At 38.0% G+C, this 21,905-nt stretch overlaps 2 protein-coding genes and 1 long non-coding RNA gene across 3 annotated transcripts in view; 2 read left to right on the forward strand and 1 right to left on the reverse strand.

Moving 5' to 3' along the window:
• LOC137487900 (uncharacterized) overlaps window positions 1-21,905 on the forward strand; it is a 1,155,393-nt gene that overhangs the window by 927,635 nt on the left and 205,853 nt on the right. The gene's annotated exons all lie outside the window — the stretch shown is intronic.
• LOC141378084 (uncharacterized) overlaps window positions 1-21,905 on the forward strand; it is a 361,025-nt gene that overhangs the window by 63,748 nt on the left and 275,372 nt on the right. The window lies entirely within an intron of this gene.
• otoa (otoancorin) overlaps window positions 1,735-21,905 on the reverse strand; it is a 61,389-nt gene continuing 41,218 nt past the window's right edge. The window contains exons 21-30 of the mRNA XM_009292280.5: window positions 15,076-15,269; window positions 13,596-13,686; window positions 12,650-12,812; window positions 12,341-12,528; window positions 11,471-11,623; window positions 9,912-10,054; window positions 9,687-9,823; window positions 9,497-9,594; window positions 8,897-9,119; window positions 1,735-2,958 (exon numbers count right to left, since the gene is read on the reverse strand). Coding sequence (XP_009290555.1) covers window positions 2,879-2,958; window positions 8,897-9,119; window positions 9,497-9,594; window positions 9,687-9,823; window positions 9,912-10,054; window positions 11,471-11,623; window positions 12,341-12,528; window positions 12,650-12,812; window positions 13,596-13,686; window positions 15,076-15,269 — 1,470 coding nt within the window. The 3' untranslated portion in view covers window positions 1,735-2,878. The remainder of the gene's footprint in view (window positions 2,959-8,896; window positions 9,120-9,496; window positions 9,595-9,686; window positions 9,824-9,911; window positions 10,055-11,470; window positions 11,624-12,340; window positions 12,529-12,649; window positions 12,813-13,595; window positions 13,687-15,075; window positions 15,270-21,905) is intronic.

Genomic DNA, 21,905 nt, shown 5'->3' on the forward strand with positions numbered 1-21,905 from the left:
ATACAGCTGAAGTCAGAATTATTAGCCCCCCTGAATTATTAGAGCCTGTTTTTTCCCCCAATTTCTGTTTAATGGAGAATATTTTTTTCATCACATTTCTAAACATAATAGTTTTAATAACTCATTTCTAATAACTGATTTATTTTATCTTTTCCCTGATGACTACATAATATTTTACTAGATATATTTTTAAGGCACTTACAGCTTGAGGTGACTTAAAGGCTTAACTAGGTTAATTAGGTTACCTAGCCAGGTTAGGGTAATTAGGCAAGTTATTGTGTAATGATGGTTTGTTCTGTTGACTGTCAAAAAAAAATTAGCTTAAAGGGGCTAATAATATTAAGTTTAAAATGGTGTTCAAAAAATTAAAAACTGCTTTTATTCTAGCCGAAACAAAACAAATAAGACTTTCTCCAGAAGAAAAAATATTATCAGACATACTGTGAAAATTTCCTTGCTCTGTTAAACCTCATTTGGGAAATATTTAAAACGTTAAAAAATAAATGGGGCCTAATAATTCTGACTTCAACTGTGCATGTGCAAGCATGTAGTGTATGCAAGTAAAACATGCAGAAACAACAATACTGTAGTAGTAGGGTAGTGTTTTAGCATCCAAGAGAAACATTAAGGTCTGAGGCTCACTGAACTGTAGAACAGCCTGTTCTGGACCAGTTTATTTCCTCACAAGGAGGCGTTGGAGCGACAGTGAGAACTGCTTTTTGCACTTATATTCCTGATCCCAGTCCTGTTCCTGGTGGCTCATCCACAGTAAACATTTTAGATGTCCCCCTAATATGACCCATTCATTTCAGGTTTTTGAAATTCTTCTAATTTTCTGATGAGTTGATTCTGGATTGTTTGATTAGGAAGAGTTTGAAACATCGTTGGGAAACACTGATCCAGATAATGATGCAGAAAGTCATGTGATAAATATGAGAATAAACAACTACTAATGTAAATGGGCTATCAGCTAGGGACGTTCGAAAGACGTTGGCTATGTTCTTGTTCTTGCTCTGTATGTGGCCATGTGTGATGTGTATGATTTTGACTGTTGAAGTGCCAGTCACTGTTTGTTTGCATGTATAAATCATTTAGAAATCAATAAAGAACCACAGTATCAGGTATAAATAATTTTTAATGTTCTTTTAAAGAAAAAAAAAAAAAACGTAATTTATATCTTGTATTGCTGAAGGTGAGGAGATAAACATCTTTGGGAAAACTTTTTTTTTTTTTTTTTACTTTTTGATGATAAATAAGGTGACATTCCCATTTCGAGTCATTTTCATAACTTATTTTATGCAGCCTATTATGTTGTGCATCTGATGAAAAGTTGGTATGACATTTTTGACTTTACTTAAATATCAAACTTAAAGACAGAGCTTTGTTAACCTCATCTCTGGGTATTAAATCATATTACCAAAGAACAACCTCTATACCAGAGGTTTCCATTCTGGTTGACCAAAGATTCATGAGGAGGCCCTTATACAGGGTGGGACATTTATATGGATACACCTTAATAAACTCATTGGGAATTTCACAAGAAAAGACAATGGTGTGATTGGTTTTAACGTTACTTTATTCTTTCATGAGTTATTTACAAGCCCCCTCACATATATTAATTTGCCACAAACAAGATGTTAATATCAACCATTCTAATTTTATTAGGGTGTATCCATATAAATGGGCCACCCTGTAGTTTGAGGGTGACAAATGAAACAAAAATTTGATAATAAAAAGTATTTATTCACAATTTATTTGAATATTTTATTAATGATTAAAAGTGTTACATAAAATCCCTGAGAAATTAAGCATATTTCTACCTGCATTTTGGCCTTTAGGTAAGAACCACCTGTCAGAATGTGGATTTCCATTTTCATTCAGCCTGTCTGCAGTTTTTGTTCACATAAAAGCTAAGGTTAGACTGAGCTTTCATGCACTATTGCAAATGTTAAACAAAGATAAGCTGCGCATTCTATATACAAAATAATATATTTTTATTATGATCATGTCAACTTCTGTGTGGAGTTTGCATGTTCTCCCTGCGTACACATGGGTTTTCTCTGGGTGCTCCGGTTTCCCTCACAATTCAAAGACTTGTGGAATAGGTGAATTGGGTAGACTAAATTGCCCATAATGTATGTGTGTGAATGAGTGTGTTTCCCAGAGATGGGTTGCAGCTGGAAGGTCATCCACTGCGTAAAAATATGTGCTGGATAAGTTGGCCGTTCATTCTGCTGTGGTGACCCCTGATTAATAAAGGGACTAAGCCGAAAAGAAAATGAATGAATAAATAAATAACCATGTCAACCAACCAATTTAAAATATGAATATATTAATGTTGACTAAGTTTTTGCAAGTATTGCAAATATTAAAAACAACTGATTTTTAAATTCTTGTCTGTTAAGGGTTTTATTAAGCATCTGAGTGTTTGTTCAGGATTTTGAATGTTAAAATAGGGGTTTCCTTCAATAAAAGGTTAAGAACCGCCACTTTATATACAAACATTTTACTGGAATTCAATAATTGATAGCAAAACTGCATCTTAGATACAATATAATGATTTGTGCACAGTGTTTAATGTCTCTCATAGAATATTAACAGTTCATTTGCATTTGAAGTGATTTAAATAGCAGTATTATCAAATATAGTTTCTTTCTAAATACATTTCAATAGTTAAAGATGGGCTAGACTAATTTGAATCAAACCACCATCTCTATCGCACTATCTTTGGCTTTAGCCTGATCACTGAGTTTAAATGAGCCATCAGTGACCTTTGAATATAGCAATTATAATATTTCTTATAGGCCAGATACTAATCTACTGCATTACTGGTTGATCATCAGCCTCTGAGTGTTTCAACCTTTGACCGATTCTTTCTTTAGAAAATATATCCGATCAACACCAGCACAATGACCTGCACGAGGAGGACGGATCCTGCCATGCTCTCAACTGTGGCACCTGGAGAAGATAAACAAATAATTAACACCACAATAACATTTTATTGTTTATTTTTCAGCAAAATAGTCAAAAATGTTACACCGAGAACAGAATGACGCAGTATTAACAATAGCTAATAAAATTATATAAAAGGACCAGTTGTTAGGCAGTTAATCCTTTTTTTAATTAAAAATATTTGAAACCTGTTGTTTAAGAATTCATCTGTTACAGAATTCATGCAAACTGACTACCCATCATGCTATAAATGAGTAAAACAACAAATCTTTAGCCCCCCAACTTCCTTGGTCAAATTTTTGGAAGAAAAACTGTTATTTAATTTACAACGCTAGGTAAATAGTTTTCACAAGTCTTGAAAACCGTTTTCAGACCTTAAGTTACATCTGAACTCTGTCATATTAACATCACAAAAACCTCCACAGATAAGTCACATTTATGAATCACTACATTTTATAATTTCATCCAGAAAAAGTGTAAACTAGGCTAATAGTTGCCATAAATAAAACTAAATGGTAATATTACAGACTATGTATTATGTATTTTAGTTCTACTTCGGATGGGGAACTCTAATGCTATAGTGGAAATATTCCACTTATGAGAATTTCGTTCAGAAAGCCAATCGTCTGAAAGAGATTGTAAATAGGCCAATGAAGTGCCAAATGAATTGGCAGCATCAGCTTGTGCACCTTATGCTTGTTGCAATCACTTTAGCAATAAAAGCACAGTGAAAGTAAGAAGATGCATTATTTTTTCTTCAGAGACTTCACAGCCTTCTGAGAGAGTCAATGAGGGTTCCTCCTGCTGATCATAAGCGATTCTGAGCGAACAAGAGCGGTCTCTTGGTCCATAGCGTGATACATGCGGTGACAGATGGTCGAGCTGGGTTTCTCCCTTGCCTGGTGTCTTTGGATCCGGTCCTCCAGACCGGTTTGTAAATTGAAATTTCACCTAAAAGAGCAACACAGTCATGCAGCGCGTCCTTTTCAGGACGTCGCTCCGACCGTGCATTTCTGGATGCGGTGGTTTTCTATCCCCGGATGATGGGCACGAGCGTTGCGTTGCATGTCTGGGGTCCAGCTTGTTAATGCGCTGCTCGTGGACAGTCTATGCCGTCACTGCGGCAGCATGTCTGTTGCATGTCAGTGGGAGTAAATCTGCCACCCTTGGACTTGCGGACCGCTCACGCTCTATCCAAGCTTCGAGTGAGAGAAGCGCTCTGTCCTTGGATGGCTCCACCCTCTCACTTGATGACACAGAGGCTCAGATGTCCACCGCTGCATCATTGTCATTGTCTAATGAAAGATTACCTCCCTCCGCTCCCTCCCCTCGGGAGCGAGCGCAGTGGCGGATCTAGAATCAGACATGATAAAGGTGCTTTCCGGGGTTGCTTTGGCCGTGAGCCTGGAGATGGTTTATCACCCAGCCCCACAGCCAGACCAACAAGATGGGTGTATGTGGAGGACTAATCTAGCCTCCCATCTCTTTCTTTCCCTTGATGGTCGAGCAGCCAGGGTGTACGTGTCGATTGGGTGCACAAGGGTGGTTCCGACCCAGGCTTGTTACAAGCCCTGCACTGCACCCGACTGAGCTTCACGGACCTCAAGTCCTCTGCGTGTGCCCTGGGAAGGCAAATGGCCACATTAGTGGGCCAGAAACACAACATCTAGCTAAAACCTGGCAAAGATATGTGCGCAGTCAACAAAGTTTGCTTTCTTGACTCCCTCATATCCCAGGCTGGCCTGTTCGGCAACACTGTCGGTGGATTCACCCAGGAATTCACAGCAGTGCAGTCGGAAACGACTTATCATTCGGCGGGAATGTAAGACAGCTAAACCCCCATCCCACATTCCAGCTCACAGGTTCCGTGTATTTCGCCAGTGGCTCACAGGCTCATTGGCGCATTTTGAACCGCTGTCTGCACAAGCTGCTTTTCAGAATGCTTACACAGAGACGCATTCTCCGGTATTGGTCAGCAGCAGTAGACTGGAAGGATGCGTACTTCCATTTTTCCATTCTTCCACGCCACTGTCAGATCTGCAGTTTGCGTTTGGAGGTTGAGCTTGGCAATACAAAGTCCTCCCCTTCGGGCTCTCTCGGGCCCCTTCAGTTCGTGGGCATCCGCATACTCAATTATCTCGATGACTGGCTGATTTTAGCCCTCTCTCGGGAGCAATTGATTATGCACAGAGACAAGGTGCTCTAGAACCTCCACCTGTTGGGGCTTCATGTCAACCAAAAAAAGAGCAAACTTACCCCTGTGCAGAGGATCTCTTTTATCAGGCTTTAGCTGGCCTTGGTCACCATGACAGCATGCCTCTCCGGAGAGCACGCTCAGCTATGCTAAACTGTCTGAGAGAGTTCGACAGCAAAATAGTGGTCCCACTTAAATCTTTTCAGAGGCCCCTGGGGCATATGGCATCTGCAGCCGCTTTACACCGCTTGGATTACTCTATATGAGACCACTTTAGGACTGGCTTATGATCATTCCTACAGGCCGGAGTGCCTCTAGGACAAGCGTCTAGTCATGTTATTGTTTCAACAGATGCTTTCAGCACGGGCTGGGGGGCTGTGTGTTGCGCTCTGTGGAAAGGACCCCAGTTGCATTGGCACATCATTCCTAGGGCTGTTGGCAGTGCTCCTCGCTCTCCACCATTTTTTTTCTGGTGCTGGAGCAGCAGCCCATGCTGGTCAGGCTGGACAGCACGGCGGTGATGGCATATATCAACCGCTTGGGGGGTATTCGCTCTAGCTGCATGTCTAAGCTTGCCTGCCATTTGCTCCTCTGGAGTCATAAGCGGCTGATTTCGCTGCACGCCACTCACATTCAAGACGAGCTCAACCGTGCAGCCGACGTGCTCTCACAGCAGCCTTACGTCCCGGCGAATGGAGACTCCACCCTGAAATCTGTCCAGCTGATATGGGCATGATTCGGGGAAGCACAGATCGTTCTGTTGCTTCCCTCGAGAACACTCATTATCAGTTGTTTTTTTCCATGACCGAGGGCTCTCTCTGCATGGATGCACTGGCCCCAGTAAGTAAGCTCGCACAGTAACTGTGCAAGGTCAGGGAAGATGAGGAGCAGGTCTTGCTAGATGCACCCCTCTGGCCCAACCGGACCTGGATGTCTCCCTCCTTGCGACGGCCCTCCCCTGGCAGATCCCTTTAGGAGAGAGGACCTACTCTCTCAGGGACAGGGCACCATCTGGCACCCTTGCCCCAATCTTTGTGGTCCTTAGAAGCGAGGAAGACTTAGGTAACCTACCGACTGCGGTGGTTAATACCATCACTCAGGCTAGAGCGTCCGCTTCGAGCGCGCCTCCGCCCTGAAGTGGAGTGTATTCACTGAATGGTGCGTCTCTCGATGAGAAGACCCCCGAAATTGCCAGATCAATGTTTTGCTTTCTTTCCTCCAAGAGAAGTTGGAGAGCAGGCTGTCACCCTCCACACTCAAGGTTTACGTGGCTGCCATCTCCGCTCATCATGACGTGGTGGCTGGCAGCACCGTGGGAAGGCATAACCTCATCATCCGGTTCCTCAGAGGTGCTAAGCGAATTAATCCACCCCGCACCCCTCTCATGCCTTCTTGGGATCTCGCCCTCATTCTCATGAACCTGTATACAGATCCCTTTGAACCACTCGACTCAGTATCTTTTAGATTTCTGTCCCTGAAGACAGCTCTGGTCGCATTGGCATAAATTAAGAGTGTCGGGGACCTGGAGAAATTTTCGGTCAGTGAATCGTGCCTGGAATTTGGGCCGGCTTACTCTCACGTTGTCCTGAGACCCTGCCCGGGATATGTGCCCAAGGTTCCTACCACACCATTTAAAGACCAGGTAGTGAGCCTGCAAGCGCTGCCCCCGGAGGAGGCAGACCCAGCCCTTTCATTACTTTGTCCGGTTTGCGCTTTGCGAATTTCTCTGGACCGCACTCAGAGCTTTAGATCATCTAAGCAGCTCTTTGTCTGTTATAGTGGTCGGCAGCAGGGAAGTGCCGTATCAAAAAAGAGGCTGGCCCCCTAGATAGTGGAGCCGTGTCCCCCAGGAGTGCGTGCACACTCCACTCAGAGCCTCGCATCCTCTTGGGCATCTGTAGAGTTGCGGGCTGGGTAACACCTGATACATTTGCAAGGTTTTACAATCTGCGAGTGGAGCTAGTTTCCTCAAGGGTATTAGGTAACACTTGGTGATTGAGGAAACAACTCGGTTAAGGTATTGAAACACGCTTGCTGCGCCATTCTCCCTAACACGGAAATACGTGCGCTTATTCACTCTGTTAGTAAAGTTCCCCGCTTAGGTGAGTCCTGCAGATTGCTCTGAGGCCCCCAGCACTGACTCAGTGGAGGAGTCACTCGCTGGCCCATTACGTTGTAGATATGCCCTCTGGTCAGCCCGTGTTTTGGGTGTAGGTGCCCGCTACGCGTGATCCCCAATAGGTGATCACATATGCTTATTCAGCCACGGTGCAGTCCCCGCTCACAGGCGGACCCGTGTCTTCCCTCTACGCTAACCATCTTATTATATACGTACTCCCGCTTCTCAGGGCTAGTCCATATATTCTGCCATCATATCTCCCCATTTGGGTAGCAGGTGGCCTCCGCAGCATCCTCCCTATTGGGACTGCACGCTTTCCCAACCAACTGTCGTAATAAATTCTTAGAAATTATCTATATACTTGCGGCTCCCGAAAAATATATCTAAATTCATATCTAAATCCATAAACTTTGAAGTGGGATAAGTAAGAGCCAGGGAACACATTGGAAGACCACGCATTTCTATGATGCAGGTGCGCTCACGCTTGACTGGCAAACCTCTTATCAGAGGTGGAGGTAGGGTGCAGTCATTATGCCGTTTTTTCAGATATTTCACATGAGTGGAATAATTCCACTTTAGCATTGGAGTTCCCCATCTGAAGGGGAACACTCTGGTTACTAAAGTAACCCTCGTTCCCCGAGGAGGGGAACAGAAACGCTATATTTCATAGCCATAATGATTGTCCCTTAGCTTTACGTATCAGTCTCTTCAGCTTAAAAAGGATGAATCTTCTTACTTTTGCTGTGCTTTTGTTGCTAAAGTGATTGCAACAAGCATCAGGTGTGCAAGCTGTCGCTGTCAATTCAGTTGGCATTTCATTGGCCCGCTTACATTCTCTTTCAGAAGATTGGCTTTCTGAAGGAAATTTCCACTATAGCATTTCAATTCCCCTAGGGTTACTTTAGTAACCAGAGCGGTCAACTCGCTCAACAAAAATTTTAAATATAAACATAATACAAACAGAAATTATAGCAACACTAATATTTATTGTAAAGTTCTAGGTTAAAATCATTAAGCAAAACTGAATCTATCAATGTGTGGGAAATATACAGATTCTAATGTTTCTCATGTATGTTAAAATTATACAAGTTTATCTAATAACGTCGTGTAAACTACCTTTAAAACTAATTGATTTATAGATTTATTTTCATCTCTTTATGAATGTTTTGAAGTGTCAAGAGTTTTGAAAGAACCAAGAAGATTTTCAAAAGAAAGAAGATTTTCAAAAGAGAGAAATACATCTCAGATATTGTAATAAATATATTCATAGAGGGTAAGTAAATAGGTGACAGAATTCCTGTAACTTTTTTTGATGGTCTATTTGAGTATAAGTAGACTGTCTGCTTAATATCTGTTGATACTGCTGCTAAACAGACATGTGACTAACTATAAAAAACTTTGCAAGTACATGTCAACTTACACTTACCCTAACCCCATGCCCAACCTAACTATGTAATGAGAATTAGTTGGCATGTAGATGCAATTTAACTTAAATTTAACAAATATACCATCAAAATAAAGTGTGACCAAGATTTCTATATTGGGATGAACTAACTTTTTAAATAACTGCAGGGTCAATTTCTAGATAACTGTCATCAAATCGGTTTGCTCAACCCCCTCCTGTTTCTCACCTCCTTTCAGTGGCTGTGCTCCTGATCCACCAGAGCTTGGATTTGAGTTTCCAGTGGAGTTTCCGGTGGAGGTTCCAGTGGGCACATCAGCACGTGCAGTCTTCAAACCCACCGCTTCATCCAGAGCAGCCCTCTGATCCACCTTTAGCCCCACGCGTTGAGCATCTGTCACCATTGCAGCGTTATCAGGACCCAAAGCCTTCAGCTGGCTCACTGACAGCATCTTAACACATTTTTAAAAAAAACTTGTAGACCAACTAAAATTGGGAACTATTCAACATAGATGCGCTCTGGTTTTCTGGTCTACTTTTAATAGTAAACCAACTTTAGTTCAGAGTATATATGATGATAACTTAGGGCACAGATGTCAAACTCAGTTCCTGGAGGGCCACAGCTCTGCAGAGTTTAGTTTTAACTATAATTAAAAACACCTGATCAAACTAATTTAATCCTTCAAGCTTGTTTTAAACCTCCAGGTAAGTGTGTTGAAGCAGGGTTGGAACTAAACTGTGCAGGGTGGCGGCCCTCCAGGAACTGAATTTGACACCCCTACCTTAAGGTAAGATATGCTATATTTTTTAAAAAAGACAGTGAACTTACAGCCAAACGATCCCCAGGTATGAGAGGGATTGCAGAAGGCTGAATGAAAGGCAAGATGGTTGGATTTAGACGGCTCATCTCAACAGCGTTTAGACCAGCTAGAGAGGCATTCAATGACACAGGCAGTTTTTAACATTTCAAACTTCAACATGTAAGTATTTAAGCGTAATCCACTGGTAAATTTCCTCACCAATGATGTTCCCCATTATGCAGATCTGAGCTTCAGTCCAGTTTTCTGGCTTTCCAAACACAGCCACTGTCTTTTCCTTGAGACGGTCCAAAATGTTCGGTGGGCAAGATGTGCGACCCACCGCCTCTACTGCTTCCCTGTTGAAGCCAGTTGAGGTAGACGTTAGTCTATATAAATATACTTGGAAATTGAAAAAGAAAAAACTAAATGTGCTAATATGTCTACCTGAAGCTGAGAGGATTGAGCAGATCAATCTGGGCAGGTTGTAGACCACAGATAAACTGTCCCAGACCAGCTGTCTCCAGTTCTCCAAGACCAAACACATTCATTCCAGTTGTTCTTTGAAAAGCCTGCCAGATTGCTGCCCGCTGCAAAATCAACCACTTTCAGTATTTATGCTTGTTTATCTGCTTGATTTATATATGTTAGAAAAATATCTTGTAAAGATAATTCCATTCCCAGTGGATTCTTTTCACATTTTCAGGTTTCTCTGCAGTGGAATTTGTCATAGGTGAGTAAACTTAGAGTGCAGTAAAAGGGAAAGTACAACAAATAATTTTTTACAATTCTATTTGCTCTAATAATAAAAGAAAACTTAACGATAGTGTTATTAAAACTTTCAGAAAAAGAAAAATGAGACTGTGTGAGATTGATAATGGCTGCCAGAAAAGATAATAATATCAGATTAACTATCTTGCCCATAGACACGGCATTAGGGCAGCATATACTGTAATTCGTTTTTTGTAATTTGATGCAAAGATTATAATATATATATATATATATATATATATATATATATATATATATATATATATATATATATATATATATATATATATATATATATATATATATTATAATCTTTGCATCAAATTACAAAAAACGAATATATGTGTGTGTGTAAATACATATAAATGTACATACATTTTAAACTCTAAATATTAAAAACCTTCAAGGATTTAAGATGCTGATGACCATTAAACAGCATCATAATAATTGTGAAAAGAGTCCATTCATTTTTATAACATGATTTTGCCCAGAAATGGGTTGCGGCTGGAAGGGCATCCGCTGCGTAAAAACGTGCTGGATAAGTTGGCGGTTCATTCCGCTGTGGCGAACCCGGATTAATAAAGGGACTAAGCCGAAAAGAAAATGAATGAATGAAGGATTTCCTTCCTGCTACTATAACTTATAACTACTATAACGAGTAGCTACCACATTTTTGCTTGCATTGATTACATTATTGCTGGCATGTTTCATTTTTAACAAAATAGAAATACTAAGCCTGTGTACAGATCTTATAAACATATTTTAAAAATGTGCTTCTATTCTATTCTATTCAATTCTATTCAATTCTATTCTATTCAATTCTATTCTATTCTATTCTATTCTATTCTCTGAAACATGTTCTAAATGTCTACTCAGAATATTGCAGTCAAGCAAATGCTCCACAAATCTTTCAAAAATGATTTTAACTTGATTATTACTGGCTTATTTGCTGCTTAATCTGTTAAGTATTAATAAGTTTTAAGTATTTTTTATTAATATAAATGTTGACAACTGCTTTTTTGGCCACAGCTTATTTTTGTGCAAATTTATCAAATTTATTTGAATTAGATCTTTCTTTCTGGCACATCTGATACATTTAAAAACATTTAACATCAACACTTTTAAATTCTTACTAACATCTTTTAAACAATGGCATTACAAAAAAAAAAAAACCTTTCATATAGACTTTTTTTTTTTTTAAAGATATTGACTGAATGTATTTATGCTTGAATTACCTGTGTCTGTGTAAAGTTACAGTTGGCCAGTATCTCCAATGTGTCCAGCGAGGCAATGCTGAGGTTTCCAAGCTCTTCTGCACTGAAGCTCTGGCAGATGCAGCCCAGATTAGAAATAAGGGACTCATTCAACATAGACACAGAACCCCATGCCTGCAACACACCATAGACATGATCTTTGAAGATGAGCTGTTATATTCTCAGATCCTGCTGCTGCTGCTGAATTTAAAGAATTATTGCTGTTTTGATGCTCTTTGATGTGGTGTAACTGATCACTGTATACAGTTTTTCTGACTCGGTTAAAACTGCAATCAATCATGATAATTTCTTCCCATTTACTACAAATCAAAGCATGACAAAAACTTTAAACTCCATAAAGATTAACAAACTGTTCTTTGTTTTTATTTGTAACAAATATCAAAATCAAGATTTGTTATGAATTATATATTTTCATACAGCACGTATGTTCAGATATGTACTGTTACATCCCTAGAATTCTCCCACCCCACCCCCTTTAAACTTTAGTTATCTGTAAATGTGTGTGTATAGTATTATGTATGATTATATATTAACATGAGTATGAGCTCATTGTACTGTATTAAAGTGGTTTATGCGGACACCTGGTGCGTCCTCGTAACTCAAAACTTAAAAACATACTTAATGAGGTCTTTTGACATTCAAGATTTGCATGTTTCCTTAGAGGGTTGGGTGTAGGGTGAGACCATAAAATAAGCTTTTTTTGTGCAATATAAAATACATTTAAATACAGTCCTTAAAAATACAGTTCTCGTAAACTATATATACAAGCAAAAGGGTGTGTGTGCGTGTGTGTGTGTGTGTGTGTGTGTGTGTGTGGTTTTGTGTGTGTACCTCCACTGTTTTTGCTTTGAGCGCAGTTAGTTGTTCTGTGCTGTAGTTGTTTATCTCTCCTAATGTTGGCATAGCATCTTTGAAGATTTGCACAGCCATTTTGCTAAACTGAGCGGCAGTCCAGTAAACATTCCCCTGTTTTAAGTCCTCAATATTGGCAAGCGTTAGGTCTGTTGTTGTGAGCACCACTGTGAGGGAAAATGTTTGAAGATCGTTAATATTTCAGCTGTTCAAATGTAATGAAAATATTTGTTAGGATTTTAAAAAATATATAGTTTTTATTCTATACGCACTCTATGGCAAACAAACCTGCACGCTTCCTGCGGCTTAGTAGAGCGCTAGTCGTTTTTAGTTCAAAAAGTTTGCGGCGGAGAGCAGAGAGATCAAACCAGGTGCTGAATTCCTTTGGTGGAGGAACTGCAGGCTGACTGGACAAACTGTCCAGCTCTGACAGATATAACTTCAACCAACTCTACACAATACAGAGAAGAAGATTTGCAAATAAACATAAACACTAAAACAAATCACAATAAATCACTTTATTAAAAATTTATTAAATGGCTTCTGATAAATGATTATTAAATAATTTGTGAAATTATATAAATTAACTTAAAAAAGTAAAATAAATAATATTTATAATAAAGACATCTATCAATATATAATTGATAACTCAAGCAATCAATAACTATATTGTGAAATAAATAAATCTCTTATGAATTATATAAATAGCTGAACATAGTTAAAGAAAAAATGTTGATTTTTTTAATTCTTTACGTGAGGTTTAACACAGACACGACTTGTTTCAACACACTTTAAACCTAACTGTTTTTAATGATTAATTCCTTTTGTCTTTGCCATAATGACACTATATAATATTTTACTAGTTATTTTGCTGAATTAACTAGGCAAGTTTGGCTTATTAGATAAGTAATTGTATAACATTGGTTTGATTTGTAGCCAACAGATTTTTTTTTTTTTTTTAATAAAAATCGTAAAACTACTTTTATTAACTATAAAGTAAAGTAAATAAGATTTATAGGAAATATTCTGAAAATTGCTCTGGGAAACCTAGCAATTTTGCCATTGACTGTAACAGTGAAATGAACCAATAAACAGTAAAAAATAAACTGACGGCAAAATAAGCAAACAATAAAATCTATTAATAATCAATCAATCAACCAATCAGTCAGTCAGTCAGTCAGTCAATCAATCAATAAGTCAACCAAAATTTACTATTAAAAATCCAGACTCTTACTTTGGATGGCAGCTTCTCAACAGCAGTGTCATTAAGAAACAAAAGTGGCCCAATTGCCCTGACGTCTTCCTCTGACCAGTAAGCAGGATCCCTTATTCAAAACAAAAACACAAATGTTTTATTATGAACAGTGTTCATATCTCAGAGCTGGAGCAAGAAAGGAATGTGTTTTTTCCCCCCAAATGTTTAAAGAGCCCCTATTATGCTTCAAAAAAGTAATATTTTGGTTTTGGGGGTCTCCATCCACACACTGATATGGATGCAAGGTCAAAAAACACTATCATTCTCTTATAATATGCATTATTTTTACCAAATTATCCCAACACCTCCCACATGATTTGTTCAGTTATTCATTTGTTTCAAAACCCCTCCTTAACGCAATGCTAGTCTGCACTGATTGGTCTGATGACCCTGTTTATTGCAATTGGTTGACTGCAATCAGTGCGAGACAGAAAAATGCCACGACGGCTTTTCAACAGTGTTGAAGTAGTCACAGTGCAGAGTGTATGTGTGAGCCCAAATGCAGGATTTCATTAAAGCAATGCAGTTTACCACCAGCATACTGCTCTATTCTAAACCATGAGTAGAAACAGTGGAAAGAGCTCAACTTTGAAACTTGACCCCCACACGTGTTTAGTAATAGCTGATAGTGGCCAAAGCAACGACAAGTGGCAGAGGATCGTAAACTCACAAACCCATTTAAATCTGTGAACAAAGAGGCATGCGTTGTGTTTTTAATGTGGCTTAAGATGCCATATGTGAATATAAAGAGTTACCCAGATACAGTACAAGCCGCGTGGAGTGGTTACAATTAACAAAACACTATTAAATACATAATTTGCAAGCTAGAGAAAACAAGAAGGCAACAAATTTAATCACACTTACTTACACTCATGAAATGAAGGAAGAAACTGATCCATGAACTGTGTAGTGATAAAGTTCCTAACAAGCTCTGACAAAGTCCCATACATCAATAGTCTTTTCTGATCCTTCCTTTACCAAATGACCGATGAATCCCCCAGAACATTTACTCATTAATGTTAATCTACAGTCATGATCAGTCTTACACAGACTAGCACTGCTATTGGGTTTAAAGGCAAAGGCGCGTTCACGTTTTACTGGATCCGGCAGAGGACATATTTGGTCTTCTTTTGTGTCGATGACAATACGAACAGGCAAAAGATCCAGACAAACGACAAATCATTTTAACAACTCTGTGTCAAATCTTTTATTTAAAAAAATCTATATTTTTAAACAAGGTGCACTTTCAGATTTAAATCTCAGCTGGATGTTTTCATTTACTTAGAGCTGCATGTTGCACATGCATAGAAGGTCATTTTCAAAAGCTCATAATAGGGGCTCTTTAAAGTACTCTTCAGTTGCAGCCTCTTCACCACTGAAACACCTGTAAATGCAGTGATGTGGATACTGAGGTCTATATGAAACTGTGATTTGTGTGTGAATCTGCACGTGCTCTCACCCATAGATTGCATTGAGCAGTCTAAACAGATCCTGTCTGTTCTGTTGCTGGATGTACTGACAGGATGCCAGAGACTTCAGGGTGGCGTTGCGAGCTGCAGGGTTCAGAGAGGAGATCCAGACCGGGTCTAATTCACACACCAAAGGGCCGAGAGTCAAGACCTCTGCGGCTGTCAGATCAGACAGGTTCCCCTTCTGCACACGCACACATAAACACACACACACACACACACACACACAAGCACAAGCACACGCACACGCACACGCACACGCACACGCACACGCACACGCACACGCACACGCACACACACACACACACACACACACACACACACACACACACATACAGGCATACATGGTTTATGAGGTCAATGTGACTTTTTGGTGGTTTACGGGGACATACCTTTGCCAACATCCTACGAACATAAAACTTGTGCCAAAAATTTTTATTTGAGCTACAAAAGGCAAACAACGCTTAAAAACAGCAATTTTAGTTTCACAACACACTCAAATTAACTATGTGACATTTCACAGGCTTATGGGGCCAGACAAAATCATGGTTTACAAGGTCTGTTTACATGTTACACACAAACCTAGCCCCTTCATGGTTTAAGAGGACTGATTAACACATTTTACATATCACACTATTCTGCTATTGCAGTAAGGGTGACAACAGAACAGACTCTGGCTTTCCTCAGCTAGACCCCTGCTAAACCCATCTCAGTTGCTAAGGTTCTGCCTGTCACTTCTTAAATGACAAAATCCTATTTTGCTTATAATACACTTTTGATTTAACAATTCTGTAGGCTTATTGTGTTGTATCAATTAAACAATCTGTTTAATGTACTGTTGAACAATAACCTGAAAAAGACAGCATTTTACCATTAAAGTATGAAGAGTTAATTGTTTAAGGGCCTTTGCTCTTATTTTATAGGACAGTAGATATTTTGAAAGGCAACTTCAGATAAAAAAAAAGAACATAATTGGCAAAGAACCTTCAACCATGAACAACCAGAAGCACAACTGTACGATAACATGTTCATTATTTTATTCTTTCACTTGGCCAGAACACAAATGTTCCCCTCTGTGAACTCTGTGTGGAGTTTGCATGTTCTTTGTGTTGGAGTGGGTTTCCTCCGGGTGCTCCGGTTTCCCCCACAGTCCAAAGACTAGCGGTACAGGGGATTGAATACACTAAATTGTCCGTAGTGTGTGTGAATGAGTGTGTATGGGTGTTTTCCAGTGATGGGTTGCAGCTGGAAGAACAACCGCAACGTAAAACATATTCTGGATAAGTTGGTGGTTCATTTCACTGTGGAAACCCCTGATAAATAAAGGGGTTGAGCCGAAAAGAAAATGAATGTATGAATGATTACAGCTTATAAACAAACTAATGGTATTTTAAAATTTAATTAAGTCGTTCAACAGATTATTCTTTTTCAAATTTAAATGTTTATACTAGAACACAACATGGTAGTGCACTAGAATACTGTCAAATACAAAACATTGCCACTCAATGACAGAAAAAAAAAAAAAAACTTTTTTTATTTTATTTTTGAAGTCCAGGAAAACAGCAGGGCAATTAAACATGTATATACATTTTATTATGAAATGCATAAGCTATTATCGCTCTGACAAGAACAAAAAATAGATGGATAAAAATAGATAAAAAGATAGATAAAAAGAAAAAAAGATAAAACTAGACATAAAAGTTTGATTCCACAAATTGAATGATACATACAGAATGATATGAACACAAAACAGATTAAAAACTAAATTTCGTAATGTGACAGTAATATAATGTGTTATAAAGTGACTAATTAATATCATACACATTTTCACTTTTTTGTCACAGTGACAATATTTGACCATTTTCAAACATGTAAATAAAAAACAAAAAACATGTCTTTTTGCTACTCAACACTGTTGTAAATGTTTAGTCTGAGGGACTGCATTTGTGGGTTATGTATTTTTGTGTGATGGGTATTGCCCAGGCTCATGAAGCAGACGTGGACCTGGACTGTGGAGCAGTACCAGACTGTGGAGTAGTGGCAGACATGGGTTGAGAAGCAGAGGCAAACTGTAGAGCAATGTAGAGACTACCCTAGAGTGATAATGGACTGTGAAGCACTGGCATGGAACAGAAGTGGGCCTGGGCCATGTTTTTTTTTTTAAATTTACATGTTTGAAAATGGTTAAATATTGTCACTCTGTGACAAGGAAAAAAAAATGAAAATGTGTATAATAATAATCAGTCTTTTGAACTCATTACAGCCTTCACGTCTGCTTTTGTCCATGGTCTTCTCATGTAGGTTGTTCTGCCAGTGCTAGAGCCTGAAAGCAAACAAGATGATTAACTGTTAGCATCACTGACTTTTAATAGATCATATCAACTGTTCATCAATACCGTTTAAAAGTATCTTTCTTGGAAAAAAGGTTAATCCTTAGGTGTGCACTTACACCATGGTTATACATCACACAACTACATGATTTAACAGCAACATGCTGGCAATATACTGCATGCGAGTATAACTTTCAGTAGCTGCTTTGAATCATTGTGGACTATTGAAAGTGATATGACCTTTCCATGTAAAGACTTTTCTTAATTTTAAAAAAAGGCAATCAATAATTTCATAATATTCCCTATTATATTTTTTCACTGGAGAAAGTCTTCCGTTTTTTAGTTTAGCTGAATAATAAAAAGGTAAAAACTGCAAAGGTCAATATTATGAGCACAAAAAATAAAATAAAAATATATAAAATTATAAAAATTAAAATTTATTTTTTTATTTTTTTTTGTCAGCCAGATATCGCAGAGCCCTATTTAAAAATGGCCAGATACAAAAGAGAAAGTGATAAATGGAAGACATTGACGAGAAATGTAGCATAGGAAAAAGCATTTGTGCATTTGCGCTACAAGCACTGCGATAGAAAGTCTGAACGTGTATTGAGTGCTGCTGGAAACATTGCAACTCCAACTAGGTCTGCTTAATCCAGACAATGTGTCAGCATGTTAGCTTTTCTGTCAAATAATTTAAAATATGAACCAAAAACAGTGGAGAGTTAGTAGCCAACACTATTTTTTTCCTCAACATCTCACTTATATTGTTATCAATAGGCTAATATTTTTTGTTCTTCTTCTTCTTATTATTATTATTATTAGTTACCATTTATATTATCACTGATACTGAAAAGTGTTATTTAGGCTATTTGTGAAGTTCTTAAAAATGTAACATTTAATTATTATACAGGAGGGGGGAACCAGTGAATATTGTCCTCACCACTTAAAAAAATGTGTAAATAAAAACAAAAAAACAAAAACTAAAAATAAAGGATAAAAGGAAAAGCATGCTCTTCATCATTTTTCATAATCTGATTTGTACATGCTGCTGTGTGTGTGCACTTAGCCTAGACGAGCAGAGTACACACATCTAAAGTTATCTTACTGTGAGCGTTTTAATGGTCAAATAGGTGTCAAAATGCTGTGTTCAGTGATCATTTATTCATTTATAAGATGCTTAAAGCACAGTTTGTTTCATATTTTTATTCTATTGTACATATTTCCCTTTCCTCATTTACAGGGAGGAAAATAACTGCATATATACAGTTGAAATCCGAATTATTAGCCCTCCTGAATTATTAGCAATCATTTTCCACCAATTTCTGTTTAATGGAAAGAAGATTTTTTTCAACCCATTTCTAAACATAATAGTTTTAATAACTAATTTTTTATAACTGATTTCATTCATCTTTGTTATGATGACAGCACATATTTTACTATATATTTTTCAAAGTACAAGCATTCAGATTAAAGTACAATTCAAAGGCTTAATTAGGATAATACACATGCATGCAGAGTGAACAGTCTGTGCTGTTTCTGCTTGTTTAATAGAGCGCCTCGTCTTATAGCCGGCCTATTTCGGTATAAAGGACAAAAAAAAAATTTTATACTGTATACTATTGTATCCCCTATATTAAACACAGCAAATGTATAATTAAATATTAGAAACATAAATATTTGAAGTTTCTAAAAGCACATTTTAATGTTTAAGCATTGTTTATTGGCCGTCGGCGTCGATGATGTGCACCTCTCAAAAAATGTAACTACAAGTCGCAATGACACAGAGCGCAAGGTCGTGATTTTTTTGATGGTCGTGATTGGTCGGCTTGGCAGTGCTGACGAGTCTGGGGGCGGGACCAAGAGCCGTGCGAGTGGCGCGAGCCCAATAGAGCGATTGTTTACAAGTGTGGAGTCCCGTGAAGGAGCTCTGGATAGAAAGTTTTGTTTTGTGTTTATCTCATAGTTAAAGTTGTTCCACGTCCGCCGGTTCCAGCCTCAAAATGAGCGAGTTTGAGTCACTTGTATGTTCAGGAAGCGTTTAGAAAAAACAAAACAACAGCGAAGAAACTCAACACAGAGGAACATTAACACCTCACTGCCAACTAGCGTTTCGAAAGTGTTAATGCAGACCAACAGAGACATTGCGCAGAAGTAAAATAAACAGCTACGCGCGTTGCATGTGCCGTGGGTTACGCCGATCATAACGCAGAAGTATAAACCAGGCTCTATAAACTTTAATTTCATAAGTGCATACAATATAATATTAATAATAATAAGACAATTAGCATGTTTATCAGGGTAGACGACATGCAGTGAGTGGATAATTCCATATGTGCAATATGTACATTTAAATCTCTCCATTTTGCTGTAATGGCTGTGCTGTGTTTGACTGGCAATAGCTTTTAGATTATAACCCGCGACCCACTTATTAATATGCAGCCTTTTTTTGATTACATGGGGCCAGTTGCACCAGCAGTGTGTAAGTTAAAATGAAGCCTAGTTGTGACTTAAAGGGACACTAATTTACAATGTACGCACTACTAAATATTTCTGTGTTGCACCATTTCACTCAGTTTAAACCTAACGCTGTGTTCCAACTAAAAATTTACCGCAGCCTCCCCCCATGTATAATGGTAGAAAAGAGATGACAATGAGATTAGTTTACATCGAGGAGCTTGCGATGATCTCCCTCTATTCACAGCCTTATTTTCTTCCTTAATCTCGCATTTCTTTCGGTTTGTGAATGAAGAGTTTAATTTTGTTTCAAGGAGTGTTTTGTTTTAACATACATTTCTTTATGACTGGGTTTTTTCTCCCTGCTATTTTTTCTTTAACGTGTAGAATATTTAAAAAATCAAGTTTTATGTTTTGATAACTTTGTGTAATTTGTGTGCATTCACAGCAAATTTTCAAAGAACAGTTATATGTAGATGCATTAGTTGCAGAATTCTAAATCAGTTTAACGATTGAAACACTTTTTATTTGATATTAGGTGATTTAATGCAACTACGTATGACTTTACGGAGAGCTTATGACCTTACTAACTACGGTTTGCCTTAAGAGCATGTGGTGCAACCGAAGTAAAAACAACTTTAGTTATAAACATGCCAGTAGTTATTATTATTATTATTACTACTACTACTATTATTATTAGGCAATTTTCTGAAGCAACCCCTGTAACCAATTTAGCGCTTTTGGGTTGTTGTTGTTTTCGGTTAAAGCGCAATGCCCCATTAACACCTCAGACAGGCTGCTTCATTAATAGCCAAACATTTTGTTTGAGATGAGGGCAGGGGTATATCTTGAGTATATTTCACAAGCAAGGTTGACACAAAATCCCCGGTTATATACCTTTTACCTATAGGCCAACTTCTGGTAATGTAGGCTTATATAGGCTGTTTCTATTCACAGCAACTTATGGACTGAACTACGTGTTAATTAAAATTTCTATATTAGGCTCGTAGCAATTGATATTGGAGTCATGGAATATTGTTTGCATTTATTTTGCATATTGTTTGCAATATCCTACTTTAATAATAATAATTATAATTAATATTATATTAAAAAGTTTTTTCTATTTCTAAATAAATAGCCTACTGTAAATTAGGCCTACAACCATTAATGATTTGTATATGAAATTAGAAATGAAATTCTTAATAATATTTGTAAAGGAAACAAAAATAGGTCTTATATGTGCCGTTATATATATTTCAATTAATATGGAAAATAAGTGCATGTTTTCACTAAAACTATGATAGATTTTTTTTAAATGTGTGATTGTGTAAAACAATATAATTTGCAAATAAAATAATGTTTTTTTTTTCTCTCTCTCTAAAGAAATTGTTACCACCTCGTTTAGAGCATATGGGCATTTTACGTTATAACTAATGTGGGTCAAACAATAGATCTGTGACCGAGAAACTACAGGTTTTGGGACACACTCGTCACTACATCGTTCTTTTCCCAAACGACACATTGTACTATGATATTTCTGCCGCGAGTTACGTTGTTGTTTGGGAAACCCAGCCCTGGTGCAGAGCCAGAGGAAGAAGCGCGCTGCGCTTGTGGAGCAGATAAGAAGCTAGAGAAGCTTCTAGACCAGGGGAGAGTTTCCCAAACAACGACATATATCTGAATGAAGGGGTAATCTACTGTATTTTAGCCTAATTATTATTTCTAATGTTTACACACTGTGAAATAGGCTAATCCAATCTTTAAAAAAAACACACACTAAATCATTTTTTGTGAATTGTTTTTATTCCGAGCTAAATAACATTTTAGAAAATGTTGCATATCAAGCTGTTGGTATCTCCTTGCGGTTGAAATTGGCTGTTATGCGAAAAAAAAAGAACAAATATTAGCTCGCAGGCTAGTTGCTTTTTAGATTTAATTTAAGCCTATATTCAGCTGACAGCGCACACTCAGCCGCGATACAGAGAGAAAAAGTAAATAATAGATTCTTTAATGTAAACGACTAAGAAAAACTTCGG

This window comes from Danio rerio, chromosome 16 (genome assembly GCF_049306965.1).
Source record: "Danio rerio strain Tuebingen ecotype United States chromosome 16, GRCz12tu, whole genome shotgun sequence".
NCBI lineage: Eukaryota > Metazoa > Chordata > Actinopteri > Cypriniformes > Danionidae > Danio > Danio rerio.